This window comes from Odocoileus virginianus, chromosome 28 (assembly GCF_023699985.2).
Source record: "Odocoileus virginianus isolate 20LAN1187 ecotype Illinois chromosome 28, Ovbor_1.2, whole genome shotgun sequence".
NCBI lineage: Eukaryota > Metazoa > Chordata > Mammalia > Artiodactyla > Cervidae > Odocoileus > Odocoileus virginianus.
The window spans coordinates 7725970-7740354 of record NC_069701.1 but is presented as its reverse complement, the minus strand read 5'-3'; the positions used below and the strand labels follow the sequence as shown (position 1 = coordinate 7740354).

The 14385-nt window shown below is 42.2% G+C and overlaps 1 protein-coding gene across 2 annotated transcripts in view; it reads left to right on the top strand.

The window, feature by feature from the left end:
* Positions 1–550: 550 nt before the first annotated feature.
* CCDC81 (coiled-coil domain containing 81) overlaps positions 551–14385 on the top strand; it is a 38082-nt gene continuing 24247 nt past the window's right edge. The window contains exons 1-5 of one of the 2 annotated variants that reach the window (XM_020881254.2): positions 551–706; positions 811–999; positions 8089–8150; positions 10822–10978; positions 12275–12531. In XM_020881254.2, the coding sequence (XP_020736913.2) occupies positions 921–999; positions 8089–8150; positions 10822–10978; positions 12275–12531 (555 nt within the window). In that variant the 5' untranslated portion in view covers positions 551–706; positions 811–920. Of the gene's footprint in view, positions 1000–8088; positions 8151–10821; positions 10979–12274; positions 12532–14385 lie in introns of both variants that reach the window. The other variant, XM_070457157.1, reaches the window with a different exon arrangement.

The following is a 14385-nucleotide window of genomic DNA, read 5'->3' as shown; positions in this document are numbered from 1 at the left end:
AATGAGGCTGCATTTCTGTGGTAATGGTGGAGTTCCATTTCTTGACCTGAATGGGGTTTACATGGGTGTGCTTGCTTTGTGATAATTCATTGTCAGCAGGGGAGAGAGTATGCAGGAGGAGATTCATTAAGTGTAGAACGAAGGAGAAGTTGACTGTAATGAAAAAAAGTCGACTCCCTCCGCAGTCCTCCTGCCCTCCATTTCCTAGGAGGGGAGTCTAGGAAAAACCAAACAGGAGACAAACAAATTCCAGCTCGCACTCAAATCCCTCAAACAGACCCAGAGGCTCAAAAAGTCCATCACTTGGGACAAACGCTTATTTCCAGGTTTGTCCAGGGTGATGACCAAAGCGACATGTCTCTTCGCTGCTCAGGGTAAGAAGGAAAGGAAAAAAACCCAAAGTTAAAAAACATTGTTAATTCCCAATTTCTCTCTGCCTGGAGCTCTGATTCAACCGGGCCACCTGGGACCAGACACACCTAGGGGGCTGGGCCGCGGCCCTATTCTGACTCCCTAGCAACGGAGCGAGCCTTTGTCGCGTCCTAGCAACACGCTCCTCCCTTTCCCTCGGCGGGCCCGCCCTCCCGCGGTCCCCTTACCCCAGCTCCGCACTCGGACTGACCTCTCCGTGGGCCTCCTAGAGGTCCCCAGAGCTTGGAGTTGCGCTTTTTAATTCAACTGCAGAACAGCTCTCTGAGTTCCTGTGGTGGGCACCTTTCAGGGAGAGCCAGAGTTGGGGGTGGGGAGTAGGGGACGGCAAGAAAAAAAAAAGTTTAAGAAAGAATAAATCAAGATTTGGTCATTTTTAAGGTACGTCCAAATTTCCCAGGTTAGGGGGGCTGGAGAGTGGGACAACCACGTTTGTGTAAACTCCATCTAAAGAAGAAAAGACGCGGCATCCAGCCGACAGGGGACCGGCGATGCTGGACACCATCCTCCCTTCGCTGCAGGACGTCGGCAGGCATCTGCTGCCCACGCTGCCCTCGCTGAGCCAGGAGGGTAAGCGACAGGGGCCGGGGGCTGGGGACGAAACTTTACCTGCTTGGGGCAAAGCTAAGGGCTTTCTCCCCATCCCCTCTCTCTGGAGGGCCTTGAAGGGCCCGTGCTGCCTTGTCAAGCAGCTGGTAATCACAGCCGACTCACGTGGACGTCCAAAGACTCTTTCCTTTTCTTTAGCTGCGCTGGGTCTTAGTTGCCCCTTGCTAACTCACTTGCTCGGTGTGGGAGGGACTTCCTTGACCAGGGATGGAACCCAGACCACCTGCACTTGGGAGCACTGGGTCTTAAGACACTTTTTTGTTTATTGACTTCTTTAATGAGAGAAAGGGGCCAGCTGAGGACATTTTCATTAAATGAGATAATGTACACACAGGGACTAGCGCGGAGTAAGTCTCAATAAATGCTGGCTACAAACAACCATAGCAAATGGCTCCTTCTCAGAATGCCGCAAAGGCAAGGCTACTTTTGCTGCCCATGGTATCTCGGGGCTGTGTTAAGAAAGTGAGATCAAGGGACTGCCCTGGTGGTCCAGTGGTTAAGACTCTGGGCTTCTACAGCGAGGGGAGTGGGTGAATGTGTTCCATCCCTGGCTGGGGAAGCGAGATACCGCCTGTTGCCTGTGGCAGCCAAGAAAGTTAAAAAAACAAAAAAAGATTAAAAAAGAGAAGTGGGTGTTTGGAAGAAGACTTGACATCTTCTGTAGAAAATTTGCTCGGCTTGGTTAGAAAGTTTCTTAGAAGAGTAACTCCAAAGTGACACTGAGATTTTTTTTTTAATTTAAATTTTTAATTTTTGGCTGCACTGGGTCTTCATTGCTTTGCCCAGGCTTTCTCTAGTTGTGGCGAGCAGGAGTTACTCTGTTGCGGTTCTCGGGTTTCTCATTGGGCTTCTCCTGTTGGAGAGCACAGGCTCTCAGCGAACCGACTTCAGTAGTTGCAGCCCGAGGGCTCCGTAGTTGTGACAACCCATGCCAGTCATTTCGCCTGGGAAATCCCAAGGACAGAGGAGCCTGGTGGGGTACAGACCATGGGGTCACAAAAGAGTTGGACACGACTGAGTAACTCAGCAACAATGATAGTACTTAGAGGGAACCATCATCACTTTACAGATGTGAATTGGTTGAAACTATTGAAGACTACCCAGTGAGCAATCCGTGGAGGTGGGAAGGCTGTAGGTCTTCAGACACACAGCACAGTGTGGCCTTTCCCCCGCACTGTGCTCTGGGAGTATGTTTCCTTCTCTAAATCACTCTAATAATTTGCTCTGTTTGTATATCAGTATTTTAGTTTTATAAATTTAGGGGACTTTTCCTTTCGATATTAGTATCTATTTCAAGTATATATTATTCTGTAATATACATAATGGGCACTTGGTCTTTTTTTTTTATAATGATTATATATAAGATAAAGTGTTCCTACCTGGAATACATTTGGCATTGTGTTTAAAAATATCATTTTGAATGCACAAGATGTTTGGAATCTGAAATTAAATGAAGGTTGAATTGAATATGGAAGGTACATCCAGGGATGATTTCTTGTGGTTCTTAGTATTTCAGTGTTTGGTCAAAATAAATAATAACCTCAGTGTTCCTAAAAATATAAAAGTAACATATTCTTTAATTTGCTTTTTAGACTGGGTTAGAAGTATTTTTCTTTTGAGATTTAGTGATTCTTTTCCTGACACTGGAGCATGGAAAAAAATCAAAGGTAGAAATCACAGTCTGCAAGATTTCCAGGTCTGTTCCACTTGAATTACAGGGGCTTAAATCTTCCTGAAGGAAATGATGTACATGTTTTCCTTTTCCTTCAGTGAAAAACATCAAATTTCAGCTTAGAATAATAAACTCTGCTTTTCTAAGGCTTTGCCCATTAGATTTTTAAGAAATTATTGTTTTATTTATTTATTTCTGACTGTGCCAGGTCTGCATCGCTCCTGGGCTCTTCTCTAGTCGCAGCGAGCGGGGGCCGCTTCCTACGGGCCGCACGGGAGCTTCTCAATGTGGTGGCTTCTCTTGATTCTGAGCACAGGCTCTAGTGTGTGCAGACGCCAGTGAAGGGAAGTGAAGTGAAGTCAAAGTTGCTCAGTCGTGTCCCACTCTAAGCGACCCCATGGACTATACAGTCCATGGAATTCTCCAGGCCAGAATGCTGGAGTAGATAGCCTTTCCCTTGTCCAGGGGATCTTCCCAACCCAGGGATCTAACCCAGGTCTCCCTCATTGCAGGCGGATTCTTTACCAGCTGAGCCACAGGGGAAGCCCACAGACTCCAGTAGTTGCAATATATGGGCTCAGTAGTTGCAGCTCCCTAGCTCTAGAACACTGGCTCAGTGGTTGTAGTCCACGGGCTTAGCTGTCCCACGGCATGTGGGATCTTCCCAGATCAGGGATTGAAACCCGGTCTCCTGCGTTGGCAAACAGATTCTTATCCTCTGTGCCACTAGGGAGGTCCCCCTCCCCCACCCCATTCGATTTTATAGGGTAAAATGACACAGTTGGACTTGAATGTATCTTTCAAATGAGGAAAGAGGATCTTCACATTTCTAATTAAGCTCAGTCAGGTCTTTTCAGTAGGGTCTGGTTGCCAGCTGTACAATTTCTCCTAGCCCTAATTAAATCATTTCACTTTGGTATAGACTGTTTTCCTGAAATGTGAGCTGCATATCATGAGTCTAGGGGAAAGGCTTAACAGTTTTGACTTTGAAAAATCTTCATGTAGGGGGTACTCTTTTGCCCCCTTCTGATGCCTATGTCAGAAGCTTTCTCTATCTCCTTTATACTTTAATAAAACTTTATTACACAAAAGCTCTGAGCGATCCAGCCTCGTCTCTGGCCCCGGATTGAATTCATCCCCTCCGGAGGCCAAGAATTCCACGTCTCATCGTTCAGCAACAACCTTTCATCTTGGGGGCTCGTCCAGGATCCTTCAGGACAAGATGGGCCTGATAATGTATGTGAGCCTACTTCTGCTGACTCCAGAAATCCTGAGTCTGCCTTTTGATCCTCAAGACAATGCCTTCCTGTCCTGGGCTCACTCCTATGCTGTATTCCACAATTGGTCTAACTGCTGGGTCTGCGGAGCACTCCTGGTGGACATCTCCACTTCAAGGAAAGGACTTTCTCCAAGTCTGCAAATACCTTCAACAATCGCATGCGATGCCTCTTCTTAAACTGATGACATCTAACAACCTTAAGATGGACTGATGTAACTATGAACATAATGTGACTTTTCATTTTGATTTTAACTTCGTTTAATGACTATTTTGCCTTACATCTATAACTGTATAATGGGGTTTTCTAACCGTCTAAAAGTTTTAAATTTACAAATAGTTGTCCGAGCTCCTATGAGTGCCACAGCCTCCTCCAACTATTACTTGGAGCCCCTGGATCAGACATGCTCACTGAGGATTAGGAGAATATGTTGCCTCACCAATTTAGGGACAACACCCCTTGTCAGCTCTGAAGCAGTTATGGAATGAGAATGACGCCCCTTTTCCCTAGGCAACATAATTCTCCTAAAGGAAAGGGGGGAATGAGAGAGTCAGTTCCTAGGCAGGTTGATAAGAAGTCTAGGGGTCCCCAAGGAGAGAGAGGTCTGGGATATTCAAGGAGGAAGAAAGGACAAACTTTTTTACTTTTTTTCCTCTACATTCCTTAGGATTATATAACAATAATGTATCCTGCCTGAGGACAGTTTTTGGATTAAACCCTCTGGCTAATTCTGTTATCTTAAAACATAAATTATGGGAGTGGGTCTGGTCTTTACAAGGATGTATCCTGCCTGAGGACAATTTGTGGATTAAGCCTTCTAGCCAACTCTGTTATCTTAAAACATAAATTATGGGAGTGGGTCTGGTGAGGTCTTTGCAACCTCCAGACATTCTTTGGATTCATTGGAGAGTATATAACTCCATTGCTAACACTAGCAAAAGGGGTACTCTTTTGCCCCCTTCTGATGCCTATGTCAGAAGCTTTCTCTATCTCCTTTATACTTTAATAAAACTTTATTACACACACACAAAAAGAAAAGTCTTCATGTAAGTCTGGTTACTGAGATTCTGTATCATTAGTGAATTAAATATTTTTAGTCATGATGAAAATTTGAATTCAGGAAACAGTTGAGACTGTTAATTCTTAGCAGCCAGCAGCAGATAGAATTCTTTTGTCTGTAGGGGTGAGGAGGAGTGGGAAATATGGTAGAATGGGACAGACTAGAAGGAATACTTGAGTATATTTAATTAACTGTATATCCATGATTTAGAGTGAAGGGCAGAATTGGCATCCAGCTCACTGTAACATGCAGCCCTAGTTTTCTTGGTGAGTGAGTTTCCATCACCCAGCTTGTTCCTTGAGGCTTATGAGAGTCACTTCCATCCGTGCATGCATGCTCTGTCGTGTCCGACTCTGGACTGTAGTCCACTGGGCTCCTCTGTCTATAGGATTTTTCAGCAAGAATACTGGAGTGGGTTACCATTTCCTCCTCCAGGGAATCTTCCCGACCCAGGGTTTGAAAGGCTGTTGCTGAGCCGTGAATGACGCTGGGATTCTTGGCCTCTGGAGGAGAGGAGTCCAATCTGGGGCCAGTGACGAGGCTTGACCGCTCAGAGCTTTCCTGTAATAAAGTTTTATTAAGGTATACAAGAGATAGAGAAAGCTTCTGACATAGACATCAGAAGGGGCAGAAAGAGTGCCCCCCCCCCCCCCGCTGCCCCCCGCTAGTCTTTAGCTGGGTGTTATATAGCTACCAGCAGGCTGCTAATTAGAGAAAGGAATGTCTGAAAACTGGCACCAGGCCCCTCACCCACAACATGCATTTTGAGATAACATTGGCTCAAGGTGAGTCAGCCCAGTCAATAAAATGATTGACATGAATCTTGAAGAAAGGCAGGTTTCCAAGTAAATGTACAGTTTCATTAACAGATCAGGAGAACAATGTATGAGTAAAACATACTGGTTTGTTGAGCCCTTATCAATTCTGAGTCTTAAGCAGAACTGACTTGGATAAAGACAGAGTCTAGAGTAAATACATAGTTCATTAACACAGCTAAAGAAAAATATTTCCATAAGAAAAACACATTGATTAGCTCAAGGTTTGAGAAAAGTTAAGTTCAGGTGGAACTAGGTGTCATCAGGGCAACACAGAATTTTAAGAGAAACCTCCTTTTTGTATAGAGGAGGGAAAAAACTCTGACACTTGTTTGTTTCCTCCTGCTGCTTAAGAGAGAGATGAAAAAGCGTCTGACACTTGCAGCCTGTTTCCTCTGTTTGGAGGGCCTTGGCCTTCCTGCCTGTTGCCCTCTCAGGATCAAACTGGTGTCTCCTGGGTCTCCTGCATCGCAGGTGGATTCTTCACCTGCTGAGCCATCACGGAAGCCCTTCAGAGTCACTGCTACTTCTCGCTGCCTGTCCTGTTTATTCTCTGGCATATTAATAAAAACATTTATAACCCTGATATACAGGATTAAATGAGTGCAATTTTCCGCTTTAGGTAGTTGTTTAAACCATTAGGGAAAACAATTACAAGAGTAAATCAAGCAGTTTCTAAAATGGGGAAAGAATGGGTTTTTGTGCCCAACTACATCTATGCCGTGAAGTGGCAAGCTGGTATTTGCCACTGTTGTCGATCCTTTCTTTTGAGAATTAAAACACAGCACTATTTTGATTTGCAGAGAGAGTTCACTAGTGGAAAATATCTGTAATAAACTCATGACTAAGTTTGGAATGGAAATGTCAACACAGACATGGTTTTCTATAATTATGAGTATTAGTTATATCCAGAGTATTCCTTCATATCATACATCAACACTTTAGTAATTGACAACTACTTATTTTTCTACCATGGCTTTTCTTAATCATAGCTCAGAATAAGAAAATAAGCACAGAAGGCCTCCCTCTGATCAAAGTAGAGAGTGTGAAGTCTATTTCCCAATTCAAAGTAAAGCCTGTTGGGCCCTTACCCAAAAGTCTGTTTTTAACAGTTATTATTTTAGACATACTGTTAGTATATTTGTTGAAATCAGGAGCACAGCTGGTCGGAAGCAGTGAATTAAGACTGGGTGGGGAGCCTGCGGAGCACTCGAAGCAGAAAGGAGTGACAGCCGGAGTCCCCTGGTGACTACGGAGACTGAAAAGCAGTCAAGAATGAAGCAAAAATAGAAGTGCAGAGACAATAATGTACAGACAATGGTCTTCATGCCTTAGTGGCCCCTGGCCTACTTCCTGTATTATGGAATGGTGTGAGAATGAAGGTTCATGTTAATCAAATGGCACGGTGTAGACTCTTAGAAGCTCGTTGAATGGGTCATTAAGAAAAGCCTAGATTAGGGACTTCCCTGGTGGTCCAGTGGCTAAGACTCCACGTTCGCACTGCAGGGGGCCCTGGTTCCATCCCTGGTCGGGAACTAGATCCCACATACTGCAACTAAGAGTTCATAAGCCACAACTAAAAAAAGATCCTGTGTGCCACAGCTAAAGGTTCCACACTCTTCGATGAAGATTCAAGATCCCTTGTGCTGCAACTGAGATTCAGCACACCCACATAAATACATATATATATATAAAGAAAAGGCTAGATAACACTAGGTTAACTCAGATGGTTAAGAATCTGCCTGTGATGCAGGAGACCCGGGTTTGATTCCTGGGTAAGGAAGATCCCCTGGAGAAGGGAATGGCTACCCACTCCAGTATTCTTATCTGGAGAATTCCAGAGACAGACAGGCCTAGCAGGCTACAGTTCATGGGATCACACAACTAACAACTGTATTTATAGAATAAAGGGCAAGGTGTGACATTTGCCTTTATTCTAGAAAGATTTTCTCCCACTTCCCTCCTCCCTTTCTTTCTCTTTCGCCTCCTCTTTCACATTTTTGGAATTTAAAGGGAGTAAGCTTTGCTTATTAGGAAAATTAACTTCGGGGAGTGACTTTATTTTCTGTTAATTTTAATTAGAAATTACTATTTATTAATCAAATAATACAAATTATTTATTCTGTATTTCGTATTCATATTTTTGTCTACCAACACAAAGATACTATCACAGGTGTGCTTTCATAAGTTATTCATACATTAAATTTTATTCACCTTGGATTTCAGAAGTTTCTACTATTTGGGGAAATGTGTCAGAATTTGTGGAACGGCAGCTATCCTTACACAAGGTAAGATTTATACTTTAATTTTAATATAGGACATCAAAGAATATTTCCTCTTTAGCCTCCAATAGTTTTGCTGGGAGCAAGATAGCAGATTTTAGAGCCATCCAGGGTAACCTGCAGTATTGTGATTTTATGATACTCACACTTAGGACTTGTGGTTGGTAGATTTAACAGATGTGGATTTCACCCTTAGCTAACACATGTGAAAGTTCTGCTGTTCCAGTGATAGGAATTGTATTGCTGATCAGTCCAGGTGTGTACAGAGGAAGCAGATGAGTTCTGTTCATCTGTGACCTGGTGGTTCTGGTGTGGCTATAGAAGGATATGATGCTTCTTGTCTTGCCTCCTTGCAGGATTTTAATTGAAATGTAAGAAGGCAGTCAGGGACTGAACTCTACTTGCCAAAAATGAGAACCTTTGTTCATGGCTGGGCTATTTCTTCCCATCAAATCTTGAGTTTGGATGCCATAGAGCTGAACAGAGATGTTGGGAATTTGGAGGGTGCTGGGATATTGTGAAACATTTATATTCTACTCAGAGGTCCCGATATTACAGCCTTTGATCTGAATTCATCCTTGAAATCTGTTTTGTTTGATCTGATAATTTGAATTAGTCATCAGAACTTAAAATTGGGAGAGCTTGTACAAATTTTTTTTTTTTTTCTTGAAAAATCAGCTGATTAACAAAATCAGTTTTTGTTCAGTACATGTGACGCTTGGCTGAAGCTGACAAGGGTCTCTCCCCTTTAGATGGGGCATGCACTCCTTAGCCATCACATTCTCTGGCTCAGTACCTTCACTCCCTTGCATCCTTTCTTGGCTTCTGTAGCATTTGACTTTGTAACCTTTGACGTACGATGTTTCCAGGAAGACACAGACCTAGAGTGAGAGCCAAAATCTTTTGCTTCTGTGCATCAACCAAGATCACCACACTGCAGTGCGTATCTTGGATGTTTTGGGTTGTCTGATTTTAAGTGAGGGACATTAAACCTACCATAAAGAATGAGAGGGACTTCCCTGGCGGTCCAGTGGTTAATCCTCCATGCTCCCAATGCCAGAGGCTTGGGTTCAATCCCTGTTTACGGTTCTAGATCCCACATGCCATAACTAAAAGATCCCATATGCCATAGTGAAGATCAAGACCTTGTGTGCCACAAGTAAAGATCTGGTGCAGACAAGTAAATAAATAAACGTTTTTTAAAAAAGAAAGAAAATGAGGAAGCAGAAATTCTCTCCCCCTGATGGCAAGGGATTAAAATTTAAAATGTCACACGGTTTCAGTCAGTTCAGTTCAGTTGCTCAGTCGTGTCTGACTCTTTGCGACACCATGGACTGCAGCATGCCAGGCTTCCTTGTCCATCACCACCTCCCAGAGCTTACTCAAACTCATGCCCATTGAGTTGGTGATGTGGCCAAAGTATTGGAGTTTCAGCTTTAGCATCAGTCTTCCAATGAACACCCAGGACTGATCTCCTTTAGAATGGACTGGTTGGATCTCCTTGCAGTCTGAGGGACTCTCAAGGGTCTTTTCCAACATCATAGTTCAAAAGCATCAATTCTTCAGCACTCAGCTTTTTTTATATTCCAACTCTCATATCCATACATGACTACTGGAAAAATCGTAGCTTTAACTAGATGGACCTTTGTTGACAAAGTAATGTCTCTGCTTTTTAATATGCTGTCTAGGTTGGTCATAGCTTTTCTTCCAAGGAGCAAGTGTCTTTTAATTTCATGGCTGCAGTTACCATCTGCAGTGATGTTGAAGCCCCCAAAATAAAGTCTGTCACTGTAACCCCATCTATTTGCCATGAACTGATGGGACCAGATGCCATGATCTTAAGTCTTCTGAATGTTGAGTTTTAAGCCAACTTTTTCACTCTCTTCTTTCACTTTCATCAAGAGACTCTTTAGTTCTTCTTCGCTTTTTGCCGTGAGGGTGGTGTCATCTGTGTATCTGAGGTTATTGATATTTCTCCTGGTAATCTTGATTCCAGCTTGTGCTTCATCCAGCTCAGCATTTCGCATGATGTACTCTGCATATATGTTAAATAAACAGGGTGACAATATACAGCCTTGATGTACTCCTTTCCCTGATTTGGAACCAATCTATTGTTTCATGTCTGGTTCTAACTATTGCTTCTTGACCTGCATATAGATTTCTCAGGAGGCAGGTAAGGTGGTCTGGTATTTCCATCTCTTTTTAGGACAAGAGTAATCTTAGATAAAGATTAAAAGCAGCTATGGCATCCATACATTTTAAAAAAATATATATTTGTTTATTTGACTATACCAGGTCTTAGCAGTGGCATGTGGGATACCGTTCCTCCACCAGAGACCAAACCCAGGCCCCTGCACTGGGAGCACAGGGTCTCAGCCACTGGACCACCAGGGAAGTCCCCATTGATGTCTCCTCAGTCCTCATAGCCTCTGGATGATATGGAGATGACGGGTCAGAAAAGCACTGTGGATTGAGATATTACATTTTATACTTCTTTGAAAACTTAGAATCATGAAATACTAAAGCTGTGATGGGTCATAAAGAGCACTGAATTTTAAGGCACACACTTTAGTTTCTTCATGTGCTTTGGGATAACAGTGCTAAAGATTATTTTTCTTTACATTTCAGTGAATTCTCTTTGTTGCTTTTTTTTTTTTTTTGCCCTTTGTCTTTTCAGGGAGTTCAGATTCCGGGACTTGGAACTTTCACTTTCATGAGACAAAAGCTTGAGGTGGGAAACAAGAAGTTTTTCCTAATTCAGAGGCCCGTGTTTGTCATGGCAGAGAAGTTAGTACAGATCCATGGACTGAAACAAAACAGAATATATACTCCTGGTAAATAGATTTTATTTTAAAGACTCTCCCAGAATGTGACTAGCCTGGGGATGAAAATGAAAGGGCAATGCTTGGCCATTGTTGCTTTACTGGTTTCTGCTTTGAGAAGCTCTCTCTTCATGTAGTACCTTTGTCAGAGGGAGGGCTGGGGTAGGGAATAATATACAATCTTCTTGCAGGTCATTTTCAACCTCAGTAGCTCAAGGCCGGATGTGACATCAAGGCAAATTTATATAAAAGCCACAGCACTGAGTCATAAGATTTTTATTCATATTTCAGATCTAAGAAATTAAAAGTGGTTGTAAAGAAGAGAAAGTTAATTAGGGTCACTGGTTGGAAGAATCACAGTTAATATCAACTGGGAAAAGATCAACAGTGTTTCTATTGTATATCATCTAAATCATTGAAATTTAAAAGTTGTTAGAAGGTTAATAATTCTGTAAAGACTTAATACCTTATACACCTCTCACATCCTAAAATCTTCCTTCTTTCCTTCGCTTCCTTATTCCCTCCCTCCCTCCTTGTTTTCCCTCCTTCCTTCTTCCCTTCCACGAATATTAACTGAGGGCCAAGGACATGGCATGCCTTGTCCCAGGTGCTAGAGACATGAGAGGCGACATGACACCTTCCCCAGGATACTTGCATTCCAGTTTCAGGATGTGGCTTTGTGCGATACCTGCTCTGATTACTTGGGGTGGGGCGGGGTTCCCTCCTAATTTTTGGTTGTGTTCCTTTTGACTTTCCTTATCATGCCCTCCTGCATCAGGCTTATATCTGGATTAAGAGAGCTCGTCTACCCCCAATACTGACAAGGTGAAAAGTCTGGAACTTGCCTTTATGTTAACATCTCTGAAAGTTAATTTGTAGAGTAGATTTCTACCGAAAAATGATATATTGGAAAAACAAATACCAACAAGCTATACTTAGAATTTTATGTCTGTATTCTATATGGTAAATTTGATGAATTTTTCAACCATTGAAAAATTTATTTATTTATTTTTGACTGCACTGGGTCTTCATTGCTTTGTGTGGGCTTTCTCTTTCAACAAAAGAAAATGAAAAGCTTGTCTGGAGCACTGTTTAGAAAACTAATTGTTCTTGTTCTGAGCTAAAACATTCTACTTTTAGGGGAAATTTAATTGAGCATTATCTATTAATAGAATACAACTAAAGGGTTCACAGGTACAGTTCTAAGTATTAAGTGAGAATCAAGTGATTATTTGTGAGTGTGTATGATATGTCTTTGTTATAATCTCTAATTCTTTCCTCTCACCCCAACTGTCTTTTCTCGTCTAGGTGATATCCCAATAGTTCCACTTAATTTTGTCATGATATCCTTGGAGGGTCCATTTAGCAGAGATATAGTGGAAGGATGTGTGAAGGAGACGCTGCTTTTTTTATCACGATCCATTTCCATCAAACAAAACGTGGAGTTTACATTCAAAGGAATCGGGGTCCTCGTGATCAAAGACAGTAAAGTCAAGATGAGATTCTATAAGGACTTCCTTTGTACAATGGATGGAAGCGGGGCTTTGGCGAAAGCCCTAGCAAATGTAAATTAATGTTTTCCTTCTCCTAACCCCTTTCTGAAGCTCTAAATGTGTGATCTTTAAGACTGACAAGGGCTTCCCTGGTGGCTCAGTGGTAAAGAATCTGCCTGCCAATGCAGGAGATGCAGGTTCAATCCCTGGGTCGGGAAGATCCCCTGCAGGAGGAGATGGCAACCCACTCCAGTATTCTTACCTGGAAAATCCCATGGACAGAGGGACCTGGTGGGCTACAGTCCAGGGGGTCGTAAAGAGTCAGACAGGACTTAGCGACTAAAGCAACAACAGCAACAAGGCTGACATATTTTAAATGACAGTTACCCCAAGTCAAAGAAGGGCTTGTTTATGGATGATTAACTCTTTGACAAAAGTGTTAGAAGGGTTAAGGAACCAAGTTTTGTGTCAGTGCCAACTGAAAAATTATAAACAGTAGTAGAAACTTGTAATTATGATCCTTTTATAAGATAGTACCTTATAGTTTAAAACGTTTTTTCTACATATATTATTTCACTTGAGTCACAAAACATTATAAAACCAGAATTATTATCCTGATTTTACCAGTGAGAAAAATGGGGTTCAAAGAGGATGTGTGGGAACCTGAAGTCTGGGAGTTCAGCAGTGGAACTGAAATTTAAGCCAAGACTTCCTAATTACTCTTTTTGTGCTGATTACACTATTTTATTTTAATGAACGTCTACAGAAAAATCTAATTCAAGTCATAGAAATGTATACTCAGCTTTTAATTTGCATCGCTTAGAAGAAATTTCATAGTTGACCCCTCACCGTTAACTGTTATAGCTGGCATGACCTTTGTGCTCAGTTGGACACTGCAGACTTTCAGGAGGCAGTGAAACAATCATTCAAAGGGCTAGCTGAAACTTTTTTTTAAACCTTTTATTTTGTATTGGGGTATAGCTGATTGGCAATGTTGTGATAGTTTCAGGTGAACAGCGAAGGTACTCAGCCATACATACACATGTATCCATTCTCCTCCAAACTCCCCTCCCATCCAGGCTGCCACATAGCATTGAGCAGAGTTCTAGGTGCTATGTATACAAGCACCTTGTTGAGAACTAACTGAATCTGAATGTACTAACTTGGTATGGATGAGTTGGATTATCATGAATGTGATATAATCTTGTGACCCATAAGAACAAAAGCCTGACTTTCTTTTTTAAATGAAAAAGCTATGAAAGGAAATGTTGTAAATACGGTTTAATTCTCCCTTCTAATTTCTCCTTTTGCGGTGCTCTGGGTTGGGGGTTTAGGAGATGGAGTCATGCATACTTAGGCCCTTGGTGTTTTGTCCACATCCTGGCTTCATGCAGGATGGCTCAGAGGGACGCCAACCCTGTGTGTGCAGAGTGGAGACGCACATACATGAATATCACCTTCTCGTTTTCATTAAAACACAGGCAGGATTTGCAAAATCAGAAACAAGGCCAAAGTACTGTTCCCTCTCTCACCCTCAAGGATTCTGCAGAACTTTGCAAGCTTCGATACATATTTAAAAGACAGGATAATGCTTTAATTGGCCTGCTGTACTCTAAGATGTACCTTTTAAGGAGAGTTTTCCAAAAGAACTGCTCTTGATGGATATCCTATAAAAAAAGCTCTATAGGCCAAAGCACATAGGTATGTTAAAGGACCTGAGAAGTCTGGCTGGAAAGAAGTGGCTTTAACTGCCTGAAAGTATTTAATCATGGAACTTTGGGTCGAGTCATTATTCATTAATGCCTGTAAAACGCATTTCAGGAACTTCTGTAAAGTTGTGAGAGTGACTGATTTTCCCCTAAATGTTCCATAATGAAAACCTGAGTGCTGTTTTGTAGAAGAGTTCTCTTAGGAGGTTGTGTGCTA